Source organism: Moschus berezovskii, chromosome 19 (assembly GCF_049115385.1).
Source record: "Moschus berezovskii isolate FMDL1 chromosome 19, NW_MosBer_1.0, whole genome shotgun sequence".
Classification (NCBI taxonomy): Eukaryota; Metazoa; Chordata; class Mammalia; order Artiodactyla; family Moschidae; genus Moschus; species Moschus berezovskii.
Window position 1 is genome coordinate 7186998 of NC_142478.1, and position 26874 is coordinate 7213871.

Sequence of the window (26874 nt, forward strand, 5' to 3'; positions counted from 1 at the left end):
GTATTTCCATGTCTAAGACTTTTCCACAGTTGGTTGTGACCCATGCAGTCAAATGCTTTAGCATAGTCGGTAAAAGAACAGTAGATGCTTTTCATTTTTTTTTCTATGATCCAGTAGATGTTGGTTGGCAATTTGATCTCAGGTTTCTCTGCCTTTTCTAAATCTAGCTTGAAGATCTAGAAGTTATTGATTCACATACTGTTGAAGCCTGTCTTGGAGAAATTTGAGCATTACTTTCTTAGTGTGAGATGAGTGCAATTGTATGGTAGTTTGAGCATTCTTTGGCATTCCCTTTCTTTGGGATTGGAATGAAAACTGACATTTTCCAGCACTGTGGTCACTGCTGAGTTTTCCAAATTTGCTGGCATATTGAGTGCAGCACTTTCATAGCATCATCGTTTAGGATTTAAAATAGCTCAACTGGAATTCCATCACCTCCACTAGCTTTGTTCATAGTGATGTTTCCTACGGCCCACTTGATTTCACACTCCAGGATGTCTGGCTTTAGGTGAGTGATCACATCTTCCTGGTTATCTGGTTATCTGGGTCGTTAATATCTTTTTTATATTGTTCTGTGTTTTTGACACCTCTTCTTACTATCTTATGCTTGTTTTAGGTCCATACCATTTCTGTCCTTTATTGTGCCCATCTTTGCATGAAATATTCCCTTGGTATCTCTCATTTTCTTGAAGAGATCTCTACCTTTTCCCATTCCATTGTTTTTCTCTATTTCATTGCAGTGATCACTTAGGAAGACTTTATCTCTCCTTGCTATTCTTTGGAACTCTGCATTCAGATAGATATATCTTCCTTTCTCTGCTTTGCCTTTTGTTTCTCTTCTTTTCCCAGCTCTTTGTAAGATCTCCTCAGACAACCATTTTGCCTTTTTGTCTTTCTTTTTCTTAGGGATGGTTTTGATCACCCCCTTGGTACAATGTTATGAACCTGAGAAAATGCCTCAGGCCAAGAAACTAACTGGGTTAATTAGTGAATACATCCCCACCCATTTACCACAGGCTGTCTGAAGACTGCTGGAGCCCACAGCCACTACTGGACATGGTCCTACCAATTAGAGAGCCCAGGACATAGCTCCATCCATCAGGTGACAGACAACGGTTACAAGGAAACCAAAATCCCACAGCATGTGTACCCAGTGTGCCACAGCAGGTTAGACCCTGCCCTGGGGTCAAGTGGGGCCTGGCCATACCCAATAGCAGGCCAACCCAAACTTCAGGATACCCTGGACCCTGTACCAAACTGTGTCAGGAATGTCTCTGTAACCAACCAGTGATCCAAAAAAAACTCTACGATTCCTGTGCTCTGGAGCTAGGCTCCATGACCCCGTTATGCCTGCCAGTAGTCCAGCATTAGTCACAGGATCCACTGGGTTTTGCAGTCTGCCACCTTGTAACCCGGCCCTGTCAGCCAGCACCTGGCAGCTTTTGCACAAAGCAGGACCTGGCAGTCAACCAGACCAGGGACCAATAAAGTCTACAAGACTGTCCACACAATCAGACCAACACAACAGAAGGACCTGCATAGCCCTCATAGGGGAAACTTCTAAAGCATATAGTTTGCGTGACAAGAGGGAAGTGTGCTGCTTGGATGCATAGGACATCTTGTACAAAAGCGCACTTCTCTAAGGTTGGGAAATATAAATAATCTACCAGATACATAAAAATACAAACAGAAATTTAGGCAAAATGAAGCAACAGAGGAACATGTTCCAGATGAAGTAACAAGATAAAACATCAGAAGGAGAACTAAGTGAAGATAGGCAGTCTATCTGAGTAGAGTTCAGGGTAGTGATGATAAAGATAGTCAAAAGGACTTGTGAAAGAATGGATGCACAGAGCAGGAAGTTAGTAGTTTATAACAAAGAATTAGAAACCATAATGGGGCCGGGCAAGGAGAGTCAGAGGATCGGCTTGAGCAGGACACTGTGGACACTTGAGGCCGATCATCCTGCGTGCAGGGGGCTGGCCTGTGCACAGCAGCGCCCCTGGCCTCCACCCGCTCGAGGCTGGGAGCAGCCAACACCCCCCGCCAGGTGTGACAACCAAAGATGCCTTTAAGGGTGAAGTGAAAATGTCAGTCGCTCAGTTGTGTCCGAATCTTTGGGACCCCATAGACTGTAACCCACCAGGTTCTTTTGTCCATGGGATTCTCCAAGCAAGAATACGGGAGTGGGTTGCCATCTCCTCCTCCAGGGGATCTTCCCAACCCAGGGATCGAACCTAGGTCTCTGATGTCTCCTGCCTTGGCAGGCGGGATCTCTGCCACCTGAGCCATGGGGGAAGCCCAAAGATCCTTGAGATGTGGCCAGACGTCCTCTGGGGGAACAACCTCGAGTGCCCGTGAGGGAGACCCAGTGCTCCAAGGGAAGGCTGAAAGGTCACCTCCTCAGGCCCCGAAGAACAGTTCCTCCCTCTAGGTCTCATCACACCGTACAGCACTTACTACAGCAGCTTTCTGAGTCTCCCCCCTGCAGATTACCCCACTTCCCGAAGATGGGCTGGGTCCCCGGCTCTCTTTCCCGGGTCCAGCGCTGTGCTTTTCACTAACAGCACTCGCTGGACACCCTGAGCTGGTTCTCAAAGCCAAGTCGATGTCATGGGTCTTGTGTCCTTGGGGCGCCAGGGCTCCAGGTTCACCACCTGAATGGCTTCTTCCAAACTACCGGGATGGGCCAGGTGAAATGCCTTGCGAAGCTCAGTGAAGGCGACAGCTCCTTCCCTGACAGACACCTGGCTCAAGAATGCAGACATCCAATCTTGTCTCAGACCCCCTTCTTTCTTATAAATGCCAGGCTGATTTTTCTTTGTTTTCTGTTTTTTTTTTTTTGGCTGCACCACGCGGCATCAGGATCTCAGTTCCCCCATCAGGGATCGAACCTGCACCCTCTGCAGTGGGAGCTCGGAGTCTTAACCACTGGACCTCCAGGGACGTCCTGGCAGTCTGGTTCAATGCTTATCCAATAACAAAACCGTTTCGTTCTTTTCTGCCTCTGTGGGAGGGATCCACTGGGTCCCCAGGAAGCTTTCTCTTTAACTGGCCCCCTCCCCTGCAGGGTTTGTGCCTTGGCCTGGGGAGCCCAGCTTACCGTGGGTGGAGGGGATCCTCTTCCGATGAGCGGCAGGATCTCGTAGCGCGGGTTCCCGCGGAACAGCGCGGCTTGGTTCCTGAGGGGTGGACGGGGGTGAGGAGCGTTCAGGGCGGGAACACAGGTGTGTGCCTGGGTTTCTGCAGGAGGGTCCCAGGGTGTGCAGAAGGGAGATGGGATGGGACCACAGACAGAGGGGAGGGAGAAGCAGCAGAGAGCGGGTGATGGGGCCAGGGGAAACGCGGCTTGAGGCAAAGGACCTGACACCTGCAGGGGCTCTTCTTCCAGCACGAGATGCTCTGGGGTTGGGGGAGGGCCCACACTCAGGCATCCCAACTGCAGCCAGGGGACCAGCTGGCCTCGGACGCCTTCCTCCCCGGCCCTGGTCCCCTGGACCCAAACATGCCCCCACCCGCAGATCCAGCTCCCCGAAGGCCAGGAAAAGCACCGCCGCCCCAGCCTGGCATGTTGTGGGGAGGCCCCGGGAGCCCCGTCGTACATGTACTCTGAGACGGGGGCGTTGGAGATGGTCTGGGCCCGGTGCAGCTGCCCAGGCTGCTGCTGTAGCTGCAGAAGCTGCGAAGCTGCCCCCGAGGTGGGTTGTGGGCGGCGATGCGCCGGGCCTGGGGTTGAAGGGGTCGTCGTCGTCGATGTCGTCATAGTCCCTGTCCCTAGGATGACACGCAGGACACGGCCGTGAGGGTTGGGGGGTGGGGGGGGCCAGGCAGTGGGGTCCCGGCCCGCTTCCCAATCTTTCCTCCCAGGACTCCCCCTTGGCTGCAGGTGTCTCCTTGAGGTTCTCTGAAAGCATGGTCTTCAGCCCTGCCTTACACATATTACTCTGCCCCGTTCCCAACTGCACACCCACCTCCTCCAGGCAGCCCACCCTGCTGACCACCTGCACACTGACCCTCCCTACCCTGCCTCCTTTTCTGATTACTCTCGAGACACTGAAATGCTCTCTTGTCTGTCTCCTCCATGAGACTATAGGTGCCCTGGCAACAGCGCTACAATCTGTTCCTTCCGGGATTCTGGGGGCACCCCTCCCTGCAGCAGCATCATCCCGCAAAGTCCTGCAGAGGAAGAGGAGAGAAGCTAAGGAGGCCAGGCTGTGGCACGATGCCCTCGTCATCCTTGGTCCTGCTCTGGGCCCCTCCAACCTCCTTCTGGAGTCCTGCCTGGACTTTCAGGGACACTGCAGCAGAAAGCCAGCCAGCCTGTTGGGGTTGAATGCCCGGTCCCCCTGCTGCTCTTCTCCACCCCAGGCTTTCAGTTCTCAGCTCAGCGGGAGAGCAGAGCCTCCCGCCTCCTTCCCCAGGAAGCCCACCTGGTGGCACAGTGCTTCCATGCCCCCGGCCCCAGGCAGATCATGACGGAAAAGGTCAGGGCAGCCAGGAGGGAGAAGAGGCCGAGGTACAGCAGGCCCTCGAGGCCGTCGTAGCAGATGCCATGTCCAGGTAGTCCTGGAGGAGGAAGAGGGACACGCAGCTGCACGGGGAGAGCGGCACTGCCGGGGGTCCCAGCTGGTCTCTGGAAGCCCCTCTCTCCCAGCCTGGGCTCCCCTCCCTCATCCCCGGCACAGTGTATACCCACAAAGGGTCCACGTTCGGGACCCCGACACGACGGGGCGCTTCTTGGTTCTGTCTCTACCAATTTGCTGAAAATACCGACTGTGTGCTGGGCTCGGAACAGGACAGATGACGAGCTTGCGGGTGGGGGAGTCAGAGGGCAGAGGGCATTTAATCTGAGGCCAGGACAGCAGGGAAGCGGAGCGAGCCTGCAGCCTCTGAGGCAAAGGGGCCAGGCTCGGCGTGTTCAGGAAGGACGGAGAGGTCAGTTGAGGACACACAAGATGGCGCCAGGTCATGCTGGACCTCACAGTGCAGCTGAGGAGGAGCCTGAATATAACCCAAGGTGATGGGAAGACATGGGTGGGCTTGGGGACGGAAGGCTGTGATCCAATCCGGTTTTTAAAAGGCTGCTCTGGCTGCTGTATATGAAAGGTAAGAGGGTGGGAGAAAGCGGGGACCGGTTAGGAGGCCACGGCTGTCACCCAGGGGAGCAGGGTGGTGCTTGGACCAAGGCGGGGGTTGTGGGGGGGACAGAAGCGGATGGAGCAGGGTGGATCCGAGGGTACAGTTGTGAGCACTCGCTGAGGGATGGGGTGTGGAGATGGGGGAGGAAGGAAGGGTACTGGGGCCACCACCTGCTCTCAGCTCTCAAGTCAGGCTGCCAGGGTTGGAAACCCAAGGCATGACTCGACAGCTCTGGAATCTTCGGTAAGCTGCTGCTGCTGCTGCTAAGTCACCTCAGTCGTGTCCGACTCTGTGTGACCCCATAGACGGAAGCCCACCAGGCTCCCCCGTCCCTGGGATTCTCCAGGCAAGAACACTGGAGTGGGTTGCCATTTCCTTCTCCAATGTGTGAAAATGAATTTCATAGATAAAAAGATATATACATCTGTCCATCTGTCTATCCATCCATCCATCCAAATTCACACACAAATTGCTATCTACAACATTTCTCATGAAATATCAGGTATTTCACCGTCTGACAGTGAGGACTAAACGATAGATCGGATGTACAGTGCGCAGAACAAGGTGGAAGCCAGGGACTCAGTAAACTGCAGCCGTGATCATCATGACTGTTCGCTCAGAATCCACGTGCGATGTGAGAGCTTGTCCACATACACTGGCTGGCTTCCTGCTTTGGAGGCGAGGAGGGCTCACATGCGCCCAGCATGCTCGCTGCATGGATGTCTGATATTGCAGATTCCTAGAGACGACCCTGGCAATGAGGGCGGGGTGTCCACTGGCGACTCAGGAACCGGATGGGCTGACCAGATGGCTGGGGGTCTGTGCGCCAGGGAACAGCCCTTCTCATGCAGCTCAGGGTGCCCCGAAACAGACCCAACTCTCCGTACCCCCACCCCTGGTACCTTTCTCTGCTTGCGTCTCCCCGGCTCAGCACTGGAGAGAATCTAGAAGCCAGACACTCTTCCCTCCCATCCCCCTGAGTCAGGCAATCACTCTCCCAGCCTCTGCTGGCTTCTCCCTGGGACGATGTGGCCTGCTGGGGTGACCCCCCCTCGCCCTCCGCCTGCCCCCCAGGGCCACCCCGCACCTTGTGCAGCCCCCGGCAGTCCAACAAGGCGGTCTGCTGGTGGAGGACGGACTCGGATGAGTTCAGCAGGAGCGGGATTTCAAGCAGATCTTTCTGAAGCAGGAAGAGGCGGACATGCGGTCAGACCGAGAGGCAGAGAGTGAGGGACGAAACCGCAGACGCAGCTTCGGCAGAGAGGCCTCTAAAGCCACAGGGAGGGGACCGGCTTTCTCTCCCCAGCCCGGCCCCAAGGGGAGGGCCGGCCGCCTCACCTCTGCGGTGGGGAAGCGGGACGCGGCAAACGGCAGCCGTCCTGCCACCTGGATCTGCATGGCGCTCAGCGAGCGCTGGAAGACGGCCAGGGCCTGGGAGAGACCGCAGCCCGCCTGAGGTTTACTCCCAGGAGCCCCCTGCTGCCTGCTTCCCCTGCAGCTGCAGTCACATCCCTGATCGGGGACGGCCCTTCCCGCTGGCAGGAGACTTTCCCTCAGCCCTCAGCCTTCCCGAGAGCTGCACCGTCCACCTGCTTCCTGCTACTCGAAGTGTCCTGCTGGGACAGCCTGGTCGGGGAGCTTGTGAGAAATGTAGAATCTGGGGCCCGCCCAGACTTAAGCGCAACCTCTGCACGGAAACCAGCATCCAGGGTGATGGATGGGCATGCAAGCTGACCAAGAGCCCCCTGCACAGGACCCCAAAGCAGCAAGGAACAGCCAGGCACCTCCACCTTACTGGTCAGTGCTGCGGCTGACCACTGGGGGGCGCTGGGGGCAGGGTGAGAGCTGGGCCCGGGGAGCAGTACCTGCTGGAGGGGGCTGCTTGTGCTCTGACGGCAGTACAGGTGGTATCGGGTCACCTCTGCAAGGCAAAGCCACTGGAGTCAGGCAGAAGCTCACACGTGACCCGTGCTCATCCATCCTCCGTGGCCAGGCCCGTCCCCGAGCTCCCGAAGGAGGCAGCTTCTAAGACCCGGCCCATTGGTTCGGCGGGACCTGAAGGACAGTGATGGGGTGGCTCTGGGTGACTACAGGACTGACAGGGAAAGTAGGGCACCGTCTGGGGCCTCCCTGGTGGCTCAGACGGCAAAGAATCCGCCTGCAGTGTGGGAGAGCCCTGGGTGGGGAAGAAGCCCCGGAGAAGGGAATGGCTACCCACTCCAGTATTCCTGCCTGGAGAATCCCATGGACAGAGGAGTCTGGTGGGCTACAGGCCACGGGGTCCCAGAGTCGGACATGACTGAGCGCCTAACGCTTTCATTTTTTCTCAGGGGCACAGTCTGGCTGACCGCGGGCCTGGACCGAGCATCCCAGGCGGCTCTGAAAACAGCAGCTGAGATCCTTACCGGGGTGGACCTGGCCCTCTGTGACGTTCAGGATGAAGGTGTCTGGAGATGCGCAGAAGTCGCTGGTGCCCTGAGCCAGGGAGAAACAGGAGAGGTGGAGGAAAGTCACACACTCCCAGGAACTCAGACCCGGCTGGGCAAGAACTGTCAATGGCCAGCCTCCCTGGGGTGGGTCCTGGCTTTGCCCCTGCCTGGCTCTCTTAACTTTAGAGACAAAGGCTTAGCCTAGGTCTCAGCGTCTTCATCAATCACACAGGAGATACTCTCTTCTCCTAATGAATCAATCCACGCAGCGTACTCAGAAAAGTGACGGGCAGACAGACAGCAGGCACTCTGTGCTGTTACCTTTGATTTCTGAATGCCTCTCCCGGGAGGGACCCAGGTGAGGGAAGGGGATGCTACGGGATACTTTCTGGAGTTATCTGCACCACAACCTCGTCTGCCAGTCTCTCAAGCCCGCCCCCACTCCGGGGGGTGTCCATCTATGAAGCCTGCCCCAGAATCTCTTCCTAAAGAGTTACAGAGGTGCTGAGTCCATCTCTGAGCTTTTGGGTCCGGGTCTTGTTGTGATGGGAGGTCAGGACGGGCACAGGGCTGAGAGGGGACGCAGGCTCCAGGCTCTGCTGTGGCCATGCCGGGGCACCACCAAGGGCCCACGGGGCCGAGTGGCGGAAGGTCTGCGCCCTGGAAGAGGTGGCTGCGAGGACGCCGCCCTCTGAGCCAGGCCCTCCGCAGATCTGGCCTGGGGGGGGTGCGGCGGGACACTGGGTAGAGGGGGGCTCCCACCTTTCAGGTCACCTCGTGACCCTCCTAGAAAGGGAATAAACATGCAGGAAACCAACGGACCAGTGGGAAAGGTTGAAGGCAAAAGGAGAAGAGGGCGGGAGAGGATGGGACGGTCGGATAGCATCACCGAGCTCAACGGACATGAACTTGGGCGAACTCCGGGAGATGGTGAGGGGCAGGGAGGCCTGGCGCGCCGCAGTCCGTGGGGTCGCAAAGAGTCGGACACGACTGAGCGACTGAACGACAACAGCAAACCGATGGACACTGACCACACGCCTCCCGGGGCCACCGATCTGTCTCGCCCCAGCAACAAGCCTTCGCGGAAAGTGCCGGTCTCCTGCCCATCCTACACAGGAGGAAATGAGGCCTGGGGAACTTCAGGAACGTTCCTGGGGCCCCCTGCCGGGGAGGGGGCATGCTCGGTGGCCAGAGCACCTGGGTGACCTGCCATCCTCTCGCAGAGGCCACTTCTCCCCGCTCCTTCTCCTTGGGCGCTGGCTTTGCTCTCTGCCTCACACTCTGGACTGTACAGCGGGGTGGCCGAGCAGGCAGGGCTCAGTTCCCTGGCTCCCACCTGCCTCCTCATCACGTTCTTTCTAAAAAATATTCATTTGACTGTGCGGGGTCTCAGTTGCGGTTCGCGCAATCTTTAGCTGGGGCTCGGGGACTCCAAGTTGCGGTGTGTGTGGGTTCTAGTTCCCTGACCAGGGATCGAACCCAGGTCCCCTGCACCGGGAGCTCGGAGTCTCAGCCACTGGACCACCAGGGAAGCCCCCAGCACGTTCTTGGGGGACAGTTCTCCTTCCTGGAGACCCTTTCTGGGGGGACAGGGGAGGGAGCAGGTGAGGCCATAGTTTTGGTGCTCTGCCCCACAGCTCTCAAAAACAAGAGCAGCCCCAGAAAAACAGGCTGGGCGGGCAGGGGCAGTGGCCGCACAAAAGCTCCCCACAACAGCCTCGGAGGACCTGGTTCCTTCTGCCCCACTTCCTATTAAAATGCAGCAGGAGCCGCAGCCCCGGCAAAGGCCCAGTCACTGCCTCACCCTCGCCCTCTCTCACACAAGGGCCTGATTAATCGAATTAGGGAGATGGCCTTTCTCTGCAGCTCCCTGGCCGCCCGGGGTGCCCTCGGCTGGGAGCTGCAACACAGAAGCCTGCTGAGAGGGAGGAGACCCCGCTGGGAAGGAGCAGGCTCCCCAAGGGGCGCCCACGGTGGCCAGCTGGAGGCACCCAGGGAGGGCCCGCCGTGGGCAAGCTTCCCTGGGCCCACTCTTGTCCCCGGACAAGCGGGGCTGTCTGCCAGGCAGCTGTGCGTGTGGCCTCGGCCAGCAGCCACCCTCCCTGGACCCTGTTCAGCCCGCCTAGCTCCAGATGATGTCAGGATGCGTTTGACCGCGACCTGGGCCCTCCCGCTGGCTCAGACGGTAAAGAATCCGCCTGCCATTCGGGAGACCTGGACTCAATCCCTGGGTTGGGAAAAGCCCCTGGAGAAGGGAATGGCTACCCACTCCAATATCCTGGCCTGGAGAATCCCATGGACTGAGGAACCTGGCGGGCTACAGTCGTCCACAGGGTTGCAAAGAGTGGACATGACTGAGCGACTTTCACTTGAGACCTCCTACTCTGCTCTTCCCTGTACCTGGAGGGGCCCCAGCCCTGGGGACGTAGGCTCCTGCCTGCCCAGGGCTCACTCACTGTGTGGTGTGGGGAGGGGGGACAAAGCAGCAGAGACCCACCTCCCCATTCTGGACAAGCTCTGCCTAGAGCTACTCAGACAAGCAGCACCAGGGTCCATGCATTCTGGGGACATCGTGGAGGTCAGGGTCACCAGCCGGCCCCATCACTGGGCCAGGCACGCATTTGGGTAGAGGGCTTCCCGTGGGAGCCCCCCTCCCCGCCCCGCCTTTTTTCTCCCAGATCGAAAGGGCAGAATGGACGCAGGTCACAGGTTTGCTCTGTGGCCCTTAAGTCAGCTAAGGGGTTCTCTGAAATCCCCGTAAATCTGCCCCTCTGTCACAAACACACACAGACACGCAGCCTCTACCACCACTGTGTCGATCCACATGGGGCTGTGATGATCTGCCTATGAGCTGAAACTTAAGAGGAAACGTCCCGTTCTTCTGATGCGTCCATCTCCAGGCACCCACACCCCCGAGAGCCACGTAGCCGAAGGTCAAATGAATGAATGAACGCTGTGCACTCAGCTCCTCTGGAGCGTTTGGTCCACCAGAGACCGAGCGCACCGGCCTAGCTGGCTTCCGCCCACACTCCAGACACCCTGTGTGTGTGTCTGTTTCTGTTTGTTCTTTTTTTAACATTTCAAGGTGCCACAAGGGGAAACACACACCACTGTGAACCGGACAGTGTGTGTGAGTCCAAGCGCAGGGGACGGGAGGCCCCCTTCTGCTTTCTGGACGCGGGGAGGAGGGCCCAGGAGTGCGCACTGAGGCCCAGGGGCGCTTCCGGGATGGGGCTCGAGACCCACCCTGTCCCACCATCTGGGCTCAGCGCTTCACACCCAGAGGAGGCCCCTGGTCCCTCGTCCCCGGCCGTACAGGCCGTGGCAGGAGGGTAAAGGATCAGGATTCAGGCCTCTTATCTTGGCTCTACCCCCAAATGCCTCGTGACCCCGGGGCAAGCCTCTTCCTTTCCCGGGGCCTGTGTCCCCATCAAAAGGGATGAGCCAAGCCCCTTTAGGTCCCAGACTCTCGGATTCTTGGTGAGGGACTGAGACCAGAAGCTGGCCCTGCCCTGGGGACACTGGACGGGACACATCGACGCACCGCCAGACCGAAGACCACCTGGGCGGACCACCCGGCACCCCCACGGCCCTCAACTCACCACGGCCCTGGCAGCGTCAGCAGCCGGGGACGTCCAGCTGAGGAGCAGGGCCAGCACTCCGCAGCAGAGCATCCTAGAGGAGAAGCAGCCGCCGGCAGGGTCCCGGCAGAGGCTGGCAGGTGGGGGCCCCGTGGTGGCTGCCCAGCCCCCAGCCTTCGGGGCCCTTCCTCTCGGCTATGACCTTGTACCCCCTGGTTCTCAGTGGCCCCCAGGGCAGCCCCAGCCTGGGCCCTGACACCGCCCCGCTGACTGTCGGCAGAGGGATACGGACCGATGTCCGGGGCACAGGTCGCCAAGGGAAGAGATGGCAGCAAGGGCGCGAGGTGAGCGGCTCTAACAGCTCAGCTGCGGGACAGTCAGGCCCAGGAGGCAGGGGCTGGAGGGGGGAAACCCGCCCCTGGCTTGGTGTCCAGACGGCAGGACGGTGGCTGCTGCCCCCACCCCGCCCCCGGGCCGGGTGCTGAGGGGGAGGGAGGCGGTGTCAGGCTGCCCCTGCTGCCCACATGCCCCCGGCCCCCCAGGCCCTCATCCCTCTGGACGGTGGCACCGTCACTCCCCACGCTTGGCCAGCTCTTCCCCCAGCCCCAGAGGCAGGCTACTCACAAGGCCAGGAGGTACCTTGAGCGCTTGGCCAGACCCAGGCAGGCGAGGAGGCAGAGAGGACCAGGTCCAGGATGAACAGCAGGCGGTAGGAGAGCCACCTGGGCGGAGCGGGAGGGGCGGTCAGGGGAGCACTGCCCGCCCGGGGCCCCTGGCCCGCTGGCCTGATCGAGGGACTAACTGCCCATAGCCGGTGGCTACGCTGATGAGACCGGGGGCCAGCCCTGCCCCGGACAGCAAGAACCCAGTGTGCACGGTGGACAGCCCTTGGGGTTCAGGGGGCTGCACCGCGGCCTGTGCCTGGCCAAAGGAGTCACCCTCCCTCCCCCGGCTGAGTGTCTGAACCAGCACTGTCTCCTAGAACTTTCTGCAGCGATGGACACGGACCACCTACGCACTGACCACTCTCTGCCGCTACCTACGCGTGGCTGAGAACGTGAAACATGGCTGATACAACCGAGGAAGCGAATTTCTCCTTTTACTTTCTTTTCTCCCTTTAGAATTGAAGCATAGTTGCAATACAATATTATGTAAGTCACAGGCGTGTAAAAATGACTCACAATTTTTAAAGGTTACACTCTCTGTATAGTTACTATAAAATACTGGCCATACTCATGTTGTACAATATGGACCCTTTATCTTAGTTTTAACTTACTGTTTACCGTGCACGGGAGCGCAGCTGCTCTACCACGGTGTGACCGTTTCCGGCGAACAGTAAAGCCACGCAGTTAATCACATACATGTGCCCCCCTTTCAGTGACTTCATCTTTTGCTGTGGGCCATGCGGGATCGTCCTCAACCAGGGGTTGAACTGCACCCCTGCAGCAAAAGTGCAGAGTCTGAACCACTGGACTGCCAGGGAAGTCCCTCATAGCCTTTGTTCCAACAGCCACACGTGACCAGTGGCCACGCCATGGACGGAGCAGGTCTAAGTCGTCTCTCGGCAGCCTCCTGGGAGGCATGTATTTGGACCCTGGTTCCCGTTGCTTCTAGAAGACACACACAGTGTCAGACCAGGCGAGGTCTGACGCATCTATGCCACGGATCATAGTTTTGATGGATCATAGCCACGGATCTAAGAAAGCTCCTAAGAGGCCTGCATCTTTAACAATGGCGCGACGCAAGAAGAGTAAGTAGCTCCTGTTCTTCACAACGAGAGAAATTCCAAACCCAGCACTGCGTGGGAAGCCAGTGCTCTTGGCAGAGTAAACCAGCGCTCGGAGTGGCAAGGGGATGATTAGACCACCTAGTTCTGGGGGTAAAAGCAGTCCAAGGAGGGCTCCACAGGTCAGGACCCCCATCGTTCATTCGCTTTCCCCACAGGGCAGGAGAAGCATCGGGATGGTCAGGGGCACCTCGGGGGAGCTCTCTCACCTGAGACTGAGGGGCTCAGCTGGGCCGTTTCTGAGCCCTGACGTCCTGGGGTGGGAGGGGTAAGCACAACCCTAAGTCTCTGACCTCTCCTGAGAGGGGCTCTGGGCAGAGACCTCAGGGTCCGGAGGAAAAGCGCTTTCCCCCAGGAGTTGGTTGACTGGTGCTGTACAACCAGCCGGAGAGGAAGAGGGTGTGGTGGGAGGAGGGGACTTGGGTTGGATCTTAGTCAGTGATGTGCTCATTTGCTCAGTCGGGTCCGGCCCTTTGCGGCCCCATGGACTGCAGCCTGCCAGTCCTTTACCCGTGGGACTCCTCAGGCGAGAACCCTGGAGGGGCTGCCCTTTCTTCCTCCAGGGGACCTTCCTGACCCCGGGATCGAGCCCACATCTCCTGCGTCTCCTGCACTGCAGGCAGGTTCTTCACCGTTAGCACCGCCGGGAAGGGAAGCCCCGTCTGTCAGGATCACCCCACCTTTCAGACAAGGTCTAGTTTCCGCAACAACCAACAAAACTCAAATGGGATTTTTATTGTTTAAAAGGAGTTGGGGGGCAGGAAGCGACTGCTCAGTCACAAAACTAGATTCCTTCCCACCCCCAGCCACAGTAGGGGAAATGCCCATCGGCCCCTTCCCCAACCATCCAGCATGCCCTTGTCCCAGATGTGGGCCCAGGAGCCCTATCCCACCAACAGTCCCTCCCTGCTCCACCCCACCCCCCATTCCTCAGGCCAAGTCTGACTGCAGATCTTAGAGGAGAGTTTCAGCAACAGGAGTCTCTGCCCAGGGAGCCCTGAGATCCAGGGCTGGGAAGCCAGGGAGTCCTGCCATCCAGGCCATGCCTCCTGGGCTCAGCTCCCCTTCCCGGTACCCGGTAGCATTGAAGGCACGGAAGTGTGTGGGGCAGGCGCCCCCATAATTCCTGGGTCCCAGGGCCCCAGCCTTCTGAGATCCCGCGCTCCTGACGCCAGGTCTTCCCCATCTGCCCAGACTCCGTCTCCCTTTCCTGCCACACCCTATCAAGTCTTGGCGGGCAGGAGGGCCGGATCCAGGCAGGGCCCCTCAGTTGTGCTAGAAGCGCCCATTTTTGCCTTCGGTATTTGTGCCATAGGGCAGGCGGGGCATCCGAATAACCCGTCCGGAAACATCCAGTGGCTTGGAGGGGGCAGCGAGGGGGGAGGGGTCCTCGGGGCCTGCAACGGGGAGGGGCCAGGAGCTGTGCTTTAAGGCATGCCTCTCCATGCCCCGTCATCACCCCAGTGGCTCTGAACTCCCCAGGGGCACCCCCCAAGAGGCCAGTCCCACCAACAGTCTTCAGGAACCCTGTTTCCAGCAAGGGGCAGTCATAGGGGCAGGGAGCTCAACCAGCCTCCTCCCTGGCCTGGCCAAGGGCTCCCCTCTCCCCATTGCTATTCCCCTCCACACTTCTTGGTACTCACCCAAGTTCTGGCATGGAGGGAGTTTGACCTTGGACATAGGTAGCGTGGCCTTTCCCAGGGGCCGGATGGTAGGGTTTCGCTGCCCAACCACTGGCATCCTCTGGTCTGACATGTGATTCTCCACAGGACGGAGCCCAGCAACGTGCATCTTGGGGCGGGAGAGCAGTGCTGGCTGGAGAGCCGGATGAGCTGGGATCTGCGTGGGGGTCTGATACAAGGAGATGTTAGGTTCACTTGGGGGACACTCCATGGAGAGTGGTGCACAGCCAGGGTTACCCTGAGGCCTCTGGAGGAGCCCAGCCTTCGGAACCCGGCAAGGAGGGGGCCCTGACACCCCCAGCTCCTGTCCCCCTAGGCTCACCCCTTGTCCTGTGACTTCACAGGACTGGGACTTCCGCTTCCTCTTTGCCTCCAGGGACTCCTCCCGTTTCCTGCAGAGGCTTTTGTTCTGGCCTTGCAGTGCAGGACAAGGGCCATCGCCATGACGCTCGACCGCCTGGGATGGCGCCTCGCCCGTGCTGCTGGACAGGCTGTCCTCACTGTCACTGCGCTGGAGGGTGGGGCTGGGCGGCCGCTTGCAGGCCAGCAGTTCGGGCAGCCGCATGTCTTCAGTGTCGCCCAGCGAGTGCAGGGACAGGCTGCTGTGCCTCATGGTGGGTGCCAGCAGTTGGCGCCCCTCGGCCCCAAGGGCCGGCAAGCGCTGCCGGGCAGCCTTCACAGAGATGCCCTTGGTGTCGGTCAGGGTCTCCTTCTTCCCTGCGGCGGGACAGAGGGGCACCCAGCCCGGGGTCAAGGCCACATTTTCCTCCCGCTCCTGCACCTCCAACACCCCTTTCTTTGCTGCAGCTCACCCCAACTTGCTTGCTGTTTGAGAAACTTTGGGCAAGTTTCTGAGCCTTCTTTTCACCTGTAAACTGACGATGGTAAAACTAACCCCAGTGGGTTGTGAAGATTGTATTTTTTGGACCATGACACACGGCATACGGGATCTTGGTTCCCTGACTGGGGATTGAACCTTCACCCGCTGCAGTGGAAGTGCTGCGTCTTAACCACTGGACCGCCAGGAAGTCCCAGGTTCTGAGGATGGATTGCTGAGATAATGGGGGTCGCCTGTGGCCACAGGGTAGGGAGGGCTCGGACTCCACCTGCTCTTACAATTATTTCCGAGTGGCAAGTGGAGGGGGCGTGATCCCAAGTGCCACGTGTTCCCCATTCTGGTTTCTGACTGTGTCCCCTGCTGTGTGTGGACACAGCAGGTGGGTACTCTTCTCTGGGCACCGGTGCCTGTCTTTCTAGAATGACGCCTGGGTGTGTTCAGCAGCGGAGAGGGAAGGAAGGGGCTTTGTGCTGGGTGCTCTGAGCTGTTGAGATGATTCCAGGCACAGGCTGATGAGGGGGTGGGGGGAGACAGGGGACACACCTTTGCCGGTCAAGGGGATCTTCGACCGATTCTCTCTGTTTTCAGGGGAGGAGTTGATCTGGCCGTTCGGACCAACCTGAGTGGTGGCCTGTGAGATGAATGGGTTGGGAAGAGAAGCCAATGGGCCCAGCAGGGACCCTTTGTCCTCAGAGGGCTGTTTTGGAAAAGTTCCATCCCACCCATTGGGTGTCCCCCCGGGGTACTCCCACCCACATCAGGGGAGCCCGGGGTGCCCGTGGGGCCCGCTGCTCACCTCCTGTGTCACCAGACTGCTGGCCGGGATACGGGGTGGAGTGGGCACAAAGGAGCCCTTCGCTTGCCAGGCCTGGGAGCTGGCCTTCAATAGGTGTTTGGCTTCACTGAGGTCAGCAGAGGAGGATGGGCAGCTGTTGCCCAGGCTGGCACCACGGGAGTCCCATGCCCACCCCTCCTGAGAACTGTTGCATTGTGGGAACGAGGACCCCAAAGTACGGCTTCAGACCTGTGCCCCCGCCCCGCCTGCCGTTCCTGCTCCATCCTCCCTGGGAAGCCAGGTCTGGGATGGCATCTCTGAGACACGGCTCGGTGTCTCCGGCGGGTTGGACGGCCGGAAGTGGTCCTCAGGCTCACCTCTCAGTGCTGAGCAGAGGGAGGAAGCTTCTGTGCTGGTGGGGGGACTCGGAGGTCGCCATCTTGACATTTTCTAGGTCAGACTCCCCTGAGGTCGGCACGGTTCCTGGGGGGCTAATCTTGGGCAAGGTGCTGTCCTGGGGAGGGGAAAGGAGGGAGAGGGAGTCGGAAGACTTGTCTCAGACTGAGTAAACAGCCTGCCTAACACAGGCACACAGGGAGTCTGGGGCTGTAATCTGGGCTGGGAGCCCCAGGAGACAGGGGGGCTCGTGTTCTGAGTCCCAGGGGCCAGCTGTGGTCTGCGAGGCATCCCCAGTAGCACCGCCGGGTGGCCTGGTCTCCTGGGAGGGCATCTGGGGCCCTTAGTGCTATCTCAGATGTCCAACCCTGATCCTTAGACCCTGGATGGGGACACGTGCCGGAGAAGAACACCGCAGGAGGGGAGCCTAGCGAGGCTTTGGGTCGGATAAGCAGCAGGAGGAGGAGCCAGCTTTCTGGGGACCAGCCAGCCGGGTCAGAGGCCACACTAGGTGCTGGCAGGCGCCGCCCTGGTCCTCAGCCCCGCCCTTAGTCATGTGCGCATGGTCCGGCCCGGGCACCCACCTGCAGGGCCTGAGAGGCCAGGCGGTCCATCATGGTGGCGCGCTCCAGGCTGCCCTCCTCCTGCTCCCGCAGGTACGCTTCGTACAGCTCCTTCAGGTGCTGTGGGACGGCCAGGTTGCAGTCTGCGGCGGGGGAGCGGAGAGGCAGGGCTCAGTGCGCGCCCTGGGGCCCTCAGCACGTCGGACGCGCGGGCCGGGGCCCCTACCCTTGATGAGCTGCTGCTGGGCGCGGATGATCTTTTCGCAGAGGTTGCGGCGCTGCTCCAGGTGGCGCAGGACCTCGCGGCAATGGCGGAGCGCGCTGGTGCGGAGCAGGGCGTGCGGCTGCATCTCAGCGTTCCGCAGCTCCAGCTCATGCACGCGGCAGAGCAGGCCGAGCGCCTCGCGCTCCTGCTTCGAGCTGACGCGCTGCGGCAGCGTCTCCTCCAGGCGGCGGCCCAGCGCACGCAGCTCCCGGCACCGCTGCTCCAGCGCCAGCTGGGGAGCCCATTGGGCCGTCAGCACCAGGTGGCCGCAGAGCGGGTCCTCGGCCCTAGAAGTCCCCGGACGCTGGGCGGCTGGCTGAAGCCCCACTCCGAGGCCTGCTTTTAGAAGCTGTGTCTTGAACTCTGCAACTGGGGACTGCTCCTGGGTGACCCCTCTGTGCCTACCTTCTTGCAATCCATCCCTGACACAGGCTCCGTGCAGGGAAGTCGCTCAGTTCTGCCCGACTCTGTGCGGTCCCCTGGACCGCAGCCCGCCAGGCTCCTTCTCCCATGGGATTCTCCAGGCAAGGATACTGGAGTGGGCTGCCATTTCCTTCTCCAAGGGATCTTCCCGACCCAGGGATCAAACCTCGGTCTCCCGCATTGGCAGGCAGACCCTTTACCATCTGAGCCACCAGGGAATCCAGGGAAATGAGCTCCGCGGACCAGCTCAACCCCAGCTCACCTGATGTCCTCTGGAATGGTGGACCCTGAAGCCCCCTGGTATGGCTATGCTCCAGAACAGAGAAGGGTGATCTGGAAAATCCTAATTAGAATGCTGGCTACCAGTTTTCTGAGTCTTTACTATGGGAAAGGATTTACTTAATCTTCTCATCAACCCCACTAGGGTTGACCACCCCCATTTTAAAGATGAGTGCTTGACTGGGGAATCCCATGGACAGAGGAGGCTGGCGGGCTATGTAGCCCATGGGGTAGCAAAGAGTCAGACCCAACTGAGCACACGCACACAGCGTCAGTCCCTCGCTGGTGTCCGACTCTGCAACCCGCCAGGCTCCTCTGTCCGTGGGGATTCTCCGGGCAAGAATACTGGAGTGGGCAGCCACTTCCTACTCCAGGGGATCTTCCCGACCCAGGGATCGAACCGGCATCTCCCGCATTGCAGGCATATTCTTTACCATCTGAGCCACCAGGGAAGCCCTCAGATGTGAGAGAGACTCAGAGTCACAGGGGATTTGTGGCCTGAGAGCCCAGGTTTCACGCCTCCCACAAGCCTCCCCCAGCCCCTTCCTGCTGAGTCTCTCAACCCCCCTTGCCCCGCCCCCTGAGCCCCAGGGACCTTCTGCTTTCGCAGCTTCTTCTGCTGGCTTATCAACGTAGCGATGCTTTTGCGGGCGGACACCACCTCGGCAGGCTCCCTGATGTCTGGCTGGCCATCCCCGGTGCCCAAGTCCTTCCCGATGTCATCCTTAGCGAAGGACTCCTTCCGACGCTCCTCCCGCCACTTGAGTGCCTGGCCTGAATTCTTGCGCTTCCAGCTGCCACAGCCCCAACCCCAAAGGAGACGGGGGATTCAGGCCATGGGGGTGGGGGGGCACAAGGTGCGGCTCCAGCTCCCGGCTCCCATCCCAGGCCAGCGGTGCTTACCCGGCGATGGTGAGCAGGTGGCGGGAGGTGTCCATCTGCAGCTCCATGCCACGGTTCTCCAGCTCCAGCAGGCGTCTCCGAATGTCCATTTGCTCCTGGAAGGTGCTGATCAGCTGCTCACGAAGGTGTTCCATCGCCACCCCGCCCGCTGTGCAGCTGGACCTCGGCTGCCAGTTGAATGGGAAGTGGGAGAGGTCATCGGAGGAGGAACGGTCAGGCCAGGAAAGTCTGGGTCCGCCTGGGCCCTCCCTTCTCTCTTTCTCCCCGAAAGACTTCCGTGTAACCACTTCCTCCAGGAAGACCTCCTAGATTACCACCTCCCACATCCCACTTCTACACTGTCTTCAGGCGGTGACCCAAAGGTGACTCCCAGCCTCCTTGTATGAACTGGGCTTCCGCCAGCCTTTAGAGCGCCTTTCTGTCAACTAGTAAAAGGCACCCCTTAGACGCTTTACTGCCATGTGCTGCAAAATCGTCAAAGCAAGTACAGAAAATCTGTAAGGGAACCGTATCTCTTCTGGTGATGCCGGGTGCAGTCTCACAGCCCTCACTGCAGTCCCCAGAGTGAAGGCTGCACACAGCTAAATGCCCAGGTGGCTCTCACTCTGATACCACCCAGTTCTGGGGTCAGGTCTCTGAGGCAGAGATCGCGATTCTGTTTGACAGCTGAAGGACGGAAGGCTTAAAGGCTGCTCAGTCAGAAAGAGCCCGGCTTTGAAGCCAGCGCTGTCTGACCACACAGCACCCCGAGGCAGCCTGGAGGGGCTTCGGGAGACGGGCTCCCCCTCACGCACGCACGCACCCTGGATGTGGCGGATGTCGCCCCGCTCCACTGGGCTCGGTCCGGGCTCCGCCCGCCCTTCTCCTCGACCTTGCACTTGAGCCTCTGGATCTCGCCCCGGAGGTCAGCGATGATGTTTGTGTACTGGGCGATGCGGTAGGAGACGCCGAGCAGGTTCTGCTTCACCTGGGGAGGGGGCGGGGTACAGTCACCTGGAGGCCAGGGCCTGGCCTCGGTGACCCTCTTTTCCTGTCTCCTGGATGACAGGAATGACCTCTTTGCCTCCGACTCTGCTGCGCTTAGTCGCTCAGTTGTGTCTGACTCTTTGTGACCCCATGGACTACGGCCCGCCAGGCTCCTCTGTCCATGGGAATTCTCCAGGCAAGAATGCTGGAGTGGGTTGCCATGCCCTCCTTCAGGGGATCTCCCCAACCCCGGGGTTGAACCCAGGTCTCCCTCATTGTGGGCGTCGTCTTTACCATCTGAGCCAGCAGGGAAGCCCAACACTGGAGTGGGTTGCCATGCCCTTCTTGGGGGATCATCCCAACCCAGAGATTGAACCCAGGTCTCCCGCATTGCAGGCAGATTCTTTACCACTTGAGCCACCAGGGAAGCCCTGCCTGCAACCCTACAACCTATCAAACTACATGCCTCCACCAGAGGCATACTCCTAAAGTTGTGCCCCCGCCCCCAGCCCCGGCCTCTGCGTCACTCAACCTTCGTTGGCTCCCGACTGCTGGGGGAACGCCCTGAGTCCTCATCTGGTGCTGAAGGCGCACTGCTCTCTCTCATTCAGCTCACTCAGCCGAGGAACCGATCCCCTCGCCCCACCTGCGCCGCAGACACCTCCTCCTCCCTGCCTTAGGAGCCTCTGTCCTTACTGCTCCCTCCCTTCTGGAGTCTCCTCTTCATCCTTCAGAGTCCCACTCACCGGCTCTAAAGAGGATCGTGGGAATCCCACTGGCCTCCCTGCTGTTGGTGTGATTTCCTGCTATTAATAACACTCTGAACTATCAATTCGCTCTTTTAAGGGTCTCTTCCCACCATTAAGTTCCTTAATGGAGAGAGCAGAGAGAACGCATCCAGCTCCTGAAACAGTCACCGGACAACTGAAGTGTTAGGAGAATGTTGGTTAGGTTCTTAGACTCTTGACACGGGTGGGCCCAGGTGACCTCATAGAGAGCCAGGATTCTCACACACTGACCAGAAAAGGTGACTGGGCAGACCTCAGTGCCACTCCTACCCACCTGGGAAGCCACTTAGCTCCCTCCGGCCTCATTGTCCTCAACTGTAAAGCGAGGACAGAAGTAACGCCTGCCTCGCTTGAGGATCACATGAGATGAACTGATAAGGGTTCACAGTAGAAGCACTCATAAGTCACCAACATTGTCACAGTTGGGAGTAAAGGTCTGAAGGAGCGCCTCTTAAGAGGAAGCAGGAAGGGGCTGGCCGCCAGGCCTTGGCGATGAGCACGGACTCTGAACCGGAGGAGCACAGGGACTTCCCTGGTGGTCCGATGGTCAAGCGTCTGCCTGCCCATGCAGGGCACGTGGGTCCAGTGTCTGGTCTGGGACGCTCTCACATGCCACGGGGCCACTAAGCCCGTACAGCCACCCTTACTGAGCCCACACGCCCCACAGCCCGTATTGCACAACAAGAGAATCCACCACTCACCTCTGTGAACTCGGGAGGAGCCCCCGGTTCGCCGCAAACAGAGAAAGCCCGCACCCAACAACAAGGGCTGATCACGGCCAGATCAAGTTAGAAAAAGAAGGGGACCCTCGGAAGCTGTGGGCTCCCTGGCAAGTTACGGGGGGACAGAGCAGGGTGGCTCGGTCCAGTGTGTGTGTTTGGGGGCTGGGGGGTGGCAGGACCTGGAATCAGTCCAGGGGGCTTGAATCTTGGCCCAGAAAGGCAAGTCCTGGGGGCACACAGCAGGGGCCCCCTCACCCACGTCTTGATGTTCTTGGCCTGGCCCGCGGAGGTCAGGGTGTTCCGGGACTCCTTTGAGGCGCTGCTCGCAGGGCTGATGTGGGTGATCATCACGGTGCGGCTGTTTCCCCCCAGGGAGTCCTGGACGGGCCGGGGGGAGGGGGGGGCGGCGGTCAGCAGGGGCCGCCTCCCTGGACCTGCTCCCCCGTGATGCCCTCGTGGGTGTGCTCTCTCTCACACATGCACGGGTGCGGGAGCCGAGCACCCCGCGGCCCCTCCCCACCCCTCTGCCGTCTCCCCACTGCTTCCCTCTCCCAGTTTCATCTCCAATGTTCGTGCTTGAAAATTTCTAGCATCTGAGTCCGGGTCTCCCAGCTCTCCTTCTCCCCGCCTCATATACATGAGGATGAGGAAACGTTGGTTGGAACCAGAGCGGGAAGAGCTCTGAGGGGTCCTGGGCTTCTCCGCCATCTCTTGGGCCTTCCAGGTCACCCCCTTTGCTGACAATGGAAGGCGCCATTGTCTTGGCTGGAGAGAGGCTGGTGATGGAGTGAACTGGGCCTGTGGCCGCCACCTCCCTTGCCCCGGGCTTGCCCTGCCCTCTTCAATGGAGAGAGTACGGGGCTACCGGAGCCCGGGGGCAAAGCCCTCGGGCGCGGCAGTGACCAGCTGAGTGACTTCAAGCAAGCTCCTTCACCTCCCTAACCCTCGGCTCCCTCGGGTGTCTAGGTGGCATGAGCCGGCTTTCGTACCCCCAGCCTGTAGGTGCAGGTCACCTGCAACTCTGCCATCAGCCCAGCCAGACCTCTGCTGGGGCCCCACGTCCAGCACTTACTGGCGTGAGCCCTTGGGGAGGTTACTTAGCCTCCCAGTGCCTCAGTTTCCTTGTCTGCAAATGGAAATAATGACTCCCCAACTCAGATACGCTGACCCGATAGAAACAACTGCGGAGAATTCCCTGGCTGTCCAGCGGTTAGGACTCCATGCTTTCACTGCTGAGGACCCGAGGTTCAATCCCTGGTTGGGAAATTAAGATTCCACAAGTCATACAGAATGGCTCCCTCCTCTCCAAAAAGGAGCTGGGTGTGGCCGGGGGTGAAGGACTGCATTCAGAGCCCAGCCAGGAGCGTGCTCCCAACCCCACAACAGCAGCCTCTGGGAGCCACGAGCCTGACTGTCCACCTGAACCCCCAAATCCAGATGACTCCCAGTTCCCTCAAACCCACAGCCCTGGGGCTGGTGGGAGGGGAGCAGACAGATGCAACCTCTTTCCCTCCCTGCTGTTCACAAACAGGGGCCTGCGAGCACATGCTCGGTCGCTTCAGCCATGTGCGACTCTTCCAGACCCCGTGGACTGGCTCCTCTGTCCATGGGATTCTCCAGGCAAGAGTTCCGGCAGGGGTCGCCACGCCCTCCTCCAGGGGACGATCCCCAACCCAGGAATCAAACCCACGTCTCCTGCATCCCCTGCATTGCAGGAATTTTTTTTTTTTTAACCCATTGAACCACCTGGGAAGCCCTAACATACAGGACACCCAGTTTAGATCTGAAATTGGGATAAATGAGTGAGCTTTTTTTAAAGCATAAGTATGTCCCAAAGATGGCATGGGACATACACTATGATACCCAAACCGGATGTTCACATGCAGCTGGGTATCCTGTCTTTTCGTCTGCGAAGCTGGCAGCCCCACCCTGGGGGCCCGGGGCCCAGGGCCCAGGCCCGGTGGCAGCTGGTACCTTCAGGAGGCGGGGGAGCTTGCTGTCACAATCGCTGATGTACTTGTTGGTACTCTTGTCGCTCAGCATGTTGATGCAGTTGCCCAGGGCCAGCAGCGAGCGGTTGATGTGGGCCCCCTCTTTCACGCGCTGCCCACGGTTCTGTGTCTGGGGGGCGAGCGAAGGTATGACTCCCCACCCCAGGCCATCCTGGGTTGTAAACCCCTCCCCGTCCTCCAGGGCTCTACAAGGAAGAGACGCTGAGGACCTGGTCTTCCCTTTGCCCAGGGAGGGCATTCCAGAAGGTCAGAGAACGAGAGGGTCTCTGGACAACAGTGGGGCTTCCTAGGTGGGTGCTGGTGGTAAAGAACCTGCCTGGCAACGCAGGAGACACAGGAAATGCCGGTTCGATCCCTGGGTCTAGAAGATTCTCTGGAGGGCATGGCAACCCACTCCAGGACCCTTGCCTGGAAAATCCCATGGACAGAGGAGCCTGGCAGGCTACACTCCATGGGGCCACAGAGTTGGACACGACTGAAGCAACTGAGCACGCACGCTGGACAAGAGCAGGGGACAGGAGGCTCCCAAGGAGGGCTGAGAGCCTGGCTCTTCGTCTCCCTGGGGACCGACCCGCTGGCACAGTTAAGGGCAGCTCCGAGGGCGAGATGGAGGGAGGTCGAGACTTCCCAGGCAGCTCAGCTGGGAGCCGGCACAGCCGTGGGCTCCCCACTCTAGAGAGAGAGCCAGGCTCCAGAGGGGAAGGACGGAAGTTTGTGTGTATGCGGGGAGGGGCGTGTGAACTGCATGTGTATATGGGACCGCGTGTACACGTGTATAAGGTGTGTGAGGAACCCCCTGGTCGTCCAGGGGCTAAGGCTCCACGCGCCCCATGCAGGGGGCCTGTGTTCGATTCCTGGTTAGGGAACTAGGTCCCACATGCCACAGTTAAGAGTTTGAATGCTGCAACTAAAGATTCCATGTGCCATAACTAAGACCCAAAGCAGCTAATACATAAATAAATAAATAAACTGCAAGGAGATCCAACCAGTCCATTCTAGAGGAGATCAATCCTGGATGTTCATTGGAGGGACTGATGCTAAAGCTGAAGCTGCAATACTTTGGCCACCTCATGCGACGAGTTGACTCACTGGAAAAGACTCTGATGCTGGGAAAGGTTGGGGGCGGGAGGAGAAGGGGACGACCGAGAATGAGATGGCTGGATGGCATCACCGACTCTGTGGACATGAGTTTGAGTGTACTCCGGGAGTTGGTGATGGACAGGGAGGCCTGGCGTGCTGTGATTCATGGGGTCGCGGAGAGTTGGACACGACTGAACTGAACTGAACTGACTGAAATATATATATATATAAAAGGAAGCCTGTGCGTTAGGAAATGCATGGATTTGTGTGTGAATGGATGTGAGAACAGGACAGGACCAAGTCCCAGGAGGCTCTGCCACCCTCGGGAGACGTCTCTGCCCAGCCTGCTGAAGCTGGAACCCGGTGGCTGCAGGGCACACCCTCTCCCCACTGGCTGCTGCCTGCCCCCTTCCTCCAGGAAGCCCTCAGGCCTTTATGGAAAGAGAACGTGTTTCTCCCGCTCCACCCTGTTGAAACCAACCACACGAGTTCCAGCACGAAGCCCTTGTTACTTCTCCCTGGTGCTTGCATTTGCTTCAGTGCTAATGGTGAGATGCCCATGGATGCAGGAGACTACGAAACTTCTGAATTTGCCCACAAGAGGGGGCCTGGGCCCAGGTCTGGGTGGCAGGGCTGGGCAGACAGCGATGGAGGGGGACGAACACTGACAAGTGGGTGGCGGGCCCTTTTCTCTCCCTGATGTGGTGGGCAGGGTCCCCGCATCAGGGGACATCGTCTCCGTGGGGCCCCAGCTCCTCACCGGGCCCATTCATTCTCCTGGCTGTTTCCCCACGTCCTCCGGGACACTCACTGTCTCCTTCCCTGGAGAGACCCTCACACTCCCAGGCCCCTTCCCACAAACAGCCCCTGGGGGGGTCTCCCTGGGGTACCCCAGCCCAGCCCAGTACCCCAGCCCAGCCCAGCCATCCTTCCTGTCCTCTGTACCATCCCTCACTGCCCTCCCCTCCGGAGCACCCCAACTCCCGCCCTCCCTGAGACAGTCCCCACTCCGCCCCTTGCGGAGCGGGGTGGGCCAGCCACCCTGCCCGGCCCCCCAAGCTCTGCCCTCAGCCCCAGGGGGAGCCGGCCTCACCTAGGAGGCCCGCTCAGAGCCAGCCAGATTGATCATGAAGAGGCGGCCCTGCCGCACCTCCTGTAGGATGTCCCTGACGCGGCTGCGCTGACGCATGGCCACCTGGAGCACGGCGTGGGAGCACAAGGACCCCTGGTTGGCGGCCGTGGACTCCTGGGTCCTCTGCCGGTTCCCCCTCATCAGCAGCTGCATGATCTGGGAGGGCGGGGCAGAGTAGGGAGGCCACTCCTGGGGGCCCGTGGGCACGCTCCCCAGTCCTGCCTCTGCTAGGTTGGGAAGGGGCCCAAGGCAGGGCTGGGTCAGCCTCCCCGTGTGCTGTGGGGGCCGAGAGGTCAGGGCCTGTCTGTCAACTGGAAGGCGGGGTGCCTGGCCGGTCCCCAGGGTCAGCGTGGCCGCGGGTGTGTCATCCAGGTCCTCTGTGCCTGCCCCAGCTCCAGCCCAGCTGAGCCGCAGCGTCTCCCCGGGTGCAGAGCCCTGCTGCCTCTGGTCACACCCCAAACACACACACACAGAGGTTAGTGTCCTCCACGACCCTGCTGGCTGCACAAGATTCGCCTCTTTGGCATTGATAGTGCAGACCTCGGTGATTCTGGCCACCTGGATCACTCCCCTGGAGTCTTCCCCCAGCTCCAGGTACCCCAAGGCAGGGTTCAGCAGGTCCCGGATCATCTCATTGTAGATCTGATGGGACCGGTTGGAAGGGGCAGGGGACAGACATTAACGGGAGACCAAGAGCAGGAGGTTCAGGAAACAGCTGGGCTCTCCATCCCTCCCGAGAGCTCCAGGCTCCTCTCAGGAAACCCGGGGTTAAGGAGATGACCCCTCTCCTTCCTTCCTATGGGGTGGGCGTAAGGGGGCTTCAGCATCCAGGGGGGAGACACTGGGCTGCCAGAGCCAACAGCACAGAAGGTAGCAGGCCGGCCAGGCACCGGGCAGAGCATGGGACCTAACCCACGGCCAAGCCCTGGTGGTTACTAGGCAACCCTTATGGTACCTTCACCCAGCCTCGCCAACCACGGCCCCCAAAGTGCATCTTGCTGGCTAAGTCAACACGACGCTGGCTGGAGCAGGTGCTGGCAGCAATGCCTCGCTGCCCCTCCTGAGCTGTCACCCAGGAGATTATCAGCTTCCAGAGGGAGCCAGGGAGGCCAGGA

At 59.6% G+C, this 26874-nt stretch overlaps 2 protein-coding genes and 1 pseudogene across 2 annotated transcripts in view; 1 reads left to right on the forward strand and 2 right to left on the reverse strand.

The window, feature by feature from the left end:
• RBM46 (RNA binding motif protein 46) overlaps positions 1-26874 on the forward strand; it is a 113485-nt gene that overhangs the window by 62359 nt on the left and 24252 nt on the right. The window lies entirely within an intron of this gene.
• LOC148774810 (protein tweety homolog 2-like) lies at positions 1858-14213 on the reverse strand (annotated as a pseudogene).
• Positions 14202-26874, reverse strand: part of LOC148774811 (kinesin-like protein KIF19) — a 28155-nt gene continuing 15482 nt past the window's right edge. Inside the window, 16 exon segments of the mRNA XM_088828417.1 lie at positions 14202-14332; positions 14579-14786; positions 14940-15334; positions 15999-16086; positions 16252-16357; positions 16608-16744; positions 17211-17332; positions 17416-17686; positions 18752-18950; positions 19060-19197; positions 19199-19226; positions 19862-19894; positions 19897-20026; positions 21791-21913; positions 23510-23656; positions 25721-26401. Coding sequence (XP_088684543.1) covers positions 14202-14332; positions 14579-14786; positions 14940-15334; positions 15999-16086; positions 16252-16357; positions 16608-16744; positions 17211-17332; positions 17416-17686; positions 18752-18950; positions 19060-19197; positions 19199-19226; positions 19862-19894; positions 19897-20026; positions 21791-21913; positions 23510-23656; positions 25721-26401 — 2937 coding nt within the window.